The following is a 4,952-nucleotide window of genomic DNA, read 5'->3' on the forward strand; positions in this document are numbered from 1 at the left end:
ACATATATATATATATATATGTGTGTGTATACAACTTTATTTCCACACACTGCGTTCTTCTACAACAACTTCATACCGAAATCCGATATCCGAAATATTCCAAACGACATCAATTGATCGAACAAACAATTTGCATATTTGATAATCGAAATTTTGAAAATTTCCAACAACAACAAACGAAAACTATATATTCAATATATATATATATATACATATATCTATTGCCAATCGTATAAAACCAACAACAACAAAAACCACAAACAAATTTGACAAAAAAAAATAAATAAAAATGACAATCGCAAAAAAACCAAACCACAAAAATATCAAAAAAAAAAAACAAAATCAAAAATCAAAAAACCAATCAAATATAAAATAGGCCCGTCGGCTTCTGGGGCAAAATTGTCGGCTCTTTGTGCGTGATCGCTGGTGTGCTGACAATCGCACTGCCGGTACCGGTTATCGTCAGTAATTTCAATTACTTCTATCACCGCGAAACGGATCAGGAGGAGATGCAGAGCCAAAATTTCAACCACGTTACAAGTTGTTCATATTTGCCTGGTGCACTAGGTACATATAACTAACTATATATCCTATATATAATATGTATTCTCTCTCTCTCTCTTTTTATATATTTATCTCTCTCTTGCTCTCATACACACAAAAAACTGTGTCTTTCTCTATAAATGTATATGTTTATTTATTTTTCGTTACAATTTTATCGTGTAAATTAAATATTGTTTCATTGAAATGTCATATAATATTGCTCATTTTAAATTTCAACCATAAGGTCAACATTTAAAGAAGTCCTCACTATCCGAATCATCATCGGATATTATGGATTTGGATGATGGCATTGATGCAACCACACCAGGTCTGACTGATCATACGGGCGGCGGCCGTCATATGGTGCCATTTCTGAGAACGCAGCAATCCTTTGAGAAGCAACAATTGCAATTGCAATTGCAGTTGCAACAGCAGCAGCAGCTACATCAGCCACAGGGACAAGGCCAGAATGGTTTGAGGAGCACAAATAGCTTACAATTAAGACATAATAACGCCATGGCCGTTAGTATTGAAACCGACGTCTGACTACTAGGTAAGTGAGTGAAACATCCTTTGCTATGCCCTAAATTGTTATTGAATCTATTTTGACTTTGTGTCATTGCTATGGCCTTAAAATAAGTGATGAGACATCTTATATGTGTCCACCCTTTTTCCTGCGAACTTATCAAATTGAACTCCACCCTTCTTCCAAGTCCTAACAACCAGAGTTCAACACTTGACCTAAATCCTGCCTTTTGGGGTCAAGCCATTTCGTCCAACGTTTCTTCAACTACTTCAATCCCTTTCAAATGATATTGCTTTGAATTTAGACACAAGTCTAGGTATAAACTAGTGGTTCTTATATGTAGCGGATTGTCGTCAGGGTCGAACAGTCGTCAAGGTTCAACCTTAACAATATCTCTTAATTTACCAATGGAGCTATCTGTGTGTTTATGATCATTCCAGAACAAATTTCGAACAAATTTTAATGCAATGCAAAAGTATTATATAGTTTTAAAGAACTTTCAAAAAATTTAACTTTTTCGATTTACGATTCATCCCAAAAGTAAAAAAGCATTAGATATGCCAAATGTCGTCAAAGTCGGTCACTTTTATTCTCGTTTGTTGAGAGATTCACGCTATAAAAAAACGACAGAAAGAGATTAAGTCGACTCAGTAATGCTAATGCTGTTCTATCCGATTGTTCTGTCTCTACATCCCACATTGGGCCAGATTTTATTATTTTTTTATTGACGATAATAACTAATTAAATAATAACGGTGCATTTTTCACGCTTACAAAGTAACAAATTTGGTTAATTAACTGTTTGTTCTGTGGAAATTGGCTAAACATATTTTCGCTTTTCCTTTAACAAGACCAGTCCTCTTAATCTTTGAAATATAAAGGTTAAACTCTGTCAAATATATTTAAAAAAAAGTATTTCGAATCAAACCATCGATGCTGTAGTTTCGCATTGTCTTTGTAAAGTCTTATTTCAAAAAAAATTCAACTCAAAGTGTTTGTGTATTATAAAGTAAAAAAGGAATTTTGACCAACTTGAACCACAAAGGATTTATGCAAATGTTTACCCTGCATTGTTTTTGCCCAAATTTTTTACGTTCTCTTTATATTTCGTAATTTAACCCAAATTTTAGGTAAGATATTATGTCCTACTGGATGTCAATAAAGCTATTTTTGACTGGATTCTTGGTAAAATGCATTGAACTAAAGTTCAAACTAAGTTTTAAGCTAAAATCTTCAAGGAAATTTGAAATTTTCTTATTTATTTTGTAATTTTTCCAACATATTTGAAAAGAACAAATTCAGCCTAAAAGTATGCAATGCAAAATTATATTTTAGTCATACTGATGTTCTTGCAAAATTTTAGACCTCTAGCATTTCAATTTTAGTTTATACAAAAAAAAATAACAAAATCTGGCTTAATGACTTTCCTTTCCTTTCGTTTCCTTTCCTTTCCTTTCCTGACCTTGTAAAAAAAAGTAAAAGTAAAAAGAGTCTTTTACTATATGAAACTAATTTTATACGGCAAAAATGATTTAAAAAAACGAAAAAGATAAAGATCATGATCACGATTAACAGCGGAATATAATCATATCACTATCTACCGTGGACTGAAGTGAAAATTAAAAATTAAGAACGATCAAAAACTATGGTAGAAAAAAGTTCCAGATCTGGTCTCTGTATTCGTTATATAATATACCCCTTTCAGTTTAAAATGTCCTTCATTCTTACAGTTTTTTCAAACCAACCAACTTTGACTGCAAAGTTCAACCTAGACTACATTTAAAATTTGTTTTTTTAATGTCGTAATTTTCTTTGTTTTAAATAATTAACTTCAAATCAATGGAAACCGATTCGTTTTCCTTTAACTTTTTAAACTCCATCCGATAATGATGGAAATTCCTGTTCAAACTGAAGTTATGGCCATGAGTCAACCCTGATGACATTTTCTTATGTTACATTTTTCAAATTTAAACATCCTAAGATCGATCTTAAAAGGATACTCCAACACTGAAGGATTCTAAATGGTACATATTTGGTTGTAAGAGAGAATAAATCTCTTTTTCGGGAAGTTTGATGTCGACAATTAATCATAATTCACTCAACTTATTAAGTTTTTGGTTTTGACAACACATCAACAGTGTGTGATTCAAATTGGTATTGACTGTGAGCTTCATACAATACCTTCTATACCTTTCATTAGCTTGTTTCAAATTACCACCATTATTTCATATGAAATTAAACAACACACAACCCACCCCCAAAATATTTTTGGTTTTTGTTTGTTTTGTATATGTAGTAGTAGCCAAAACGAATGAGAAGGTAAGAAATTTAAATTATATGATGTGTATATTCCTTCCACGTATCTATATTGTGGCCTGATCCAGAGCCAGGTGTACAACCGAAGGTTTTTGTTTATCAAAGTATTTGAGTTTTTTTAAAATTCATAACTTTCGTTTCATTTCTTAGTCAAACAAATGGAAAATGGACGAAAATTGCGCAGTGAAATGTTACGTTGGATGCCAGAAACGTCATCAAAAGCAGTTTAAATATAGAATTTTATTATTAAAAACAAATATGATTAAAATAATAATAATAATAATATAAATTACAATTATAATGATAATAATAATAATTAGTAAGCAGCGTAGTTGTAAATTAACAAAATAAAATGTAAAACACCTACACACACACACATACAAAAACACACTCACACACACACACACACAAAACCAGAGATCCAGTTTAATAGGCTTATTGAACTGGATTCAAAAGAAACCAAAATGAAAAGGATTTAATCGAACTGGTTTACACAATTGTTCAACTTTTTTTTTGTCATTTTTAAATTTGCAATTCAAATTTCAAATTTGGCATTTTTCAAATCTATACCTACACACACGCACACACACACACACACCACTAGTAAGAGAAAGGCGAAAGAAAACCAAAAACTACTTGATACCTATGTTCAAATTTAGCAATTAAACAAACAACTAACAATTGTTATAGTCGAAAAACAACAACAAAAATTATAAAAAAATACACACACACACACTCACAAAACATAAAATATAATAAATGAAAACAAAACAAAAAGAACAAACCAAAACAAAAAACCAAAGAAAAAAACAAAAATTAAATCGACTTATCTTAGTAGAAAAAAAACGAATCTAATTGGAGTTTCTTCCCGTTTTCTATAGAAGCTAACTAGCAAAATGAAAAACGAACAACTTAAAAAATAAACAACAAACACGTAACACAATGACAAAAAAGAAGAAAAAAACAAAACTCACACAACACAAAAACTTACAAAAACTACAAGAAAAACGTTAATAGCATATGAAATCTCGGTTTGATTATTTATTTTTTTTTTTTTTTATTTTTCACAAATGTTTCAATTTGGTATTATAAAACTATCAATAGACGAAGATGATAACTAATTATTTATATATATGTATATACTACAAAAATCAAAGTAGAATTTGCAGCAAACGGAAAACAGTTTTTCAAGTTTCTAAAGAAACCTGCAGGATCCTTCAGTCCTACAAATTGTCAAAAAGTCAAAGTTTTATTTGAATAAAACTTGAAATATTTTTAGATTTTGGTGGAAAAATTCCGCTGTACAGCTGCAGCAACTGTCAAGTTTATGATTTATGTTTGCTTGCAGTAAGACTAAGTGTCTAGTCCTTTTGCGAGTGTGACTTTATTTATCATTTCAAATTAGTAAACTATAGAACTCTATGCAGAAACAAGGAAAGTCCACTTTTAATTCGCATTGTTGATCTTTTTACTTCTAAGAAAGGGAGAAAGGGAGAATCGTGTATACCCTTTAAAGCCTCATATAAGTCCCTGATTTGTTATGATTTTCGCTTTTCAAAATGTGATTT

The 4,952-nt window shown here is 30.8% G+C and overlaps 1 protein-coding gene across 1 annotated transcript; it reads left to right on the top strand.

Annotated features, from left to right (window-relative positions):
• Window positions 1–374: 374 nt before the first annotated feature.
• On the top strand, window positions 375–3,628 carry LOC111519653 (potassium voltage-gated channel protein Shaker-like; the record flags this gene model as incomplete). Its single annotated transcript, XM_023181438.2, has 3 exons — window positions 375–567; window positions 788–1,096; window positions 3,535–3,628. Coding segments are annotated over 2 exons (495 nt in total), but the record flags the coding sequence as incomplete, so codon positions are not given.
• Between the last annotated feature and the right edge of the window lie 1,324 nt (window positions 3,629–4,952).

Source organism: Drosophila willistoni (assembly GCF_018902025.1).
Source record: "Drosophila willistoni isolate 14030-0811.24 chromosome XL unlocalized genomic scaffold, UCI_dwil_1.1 Seg142, whole genome shotgun sequence".
In the NCBI taxonomy this organism is placed as follows: domain Eukaryota; kingdom Metazoa; phylum Arthropoda; class Insecta; order Diptera; family Drosophilidae; genus Drosophila; species Drosophila willistoni.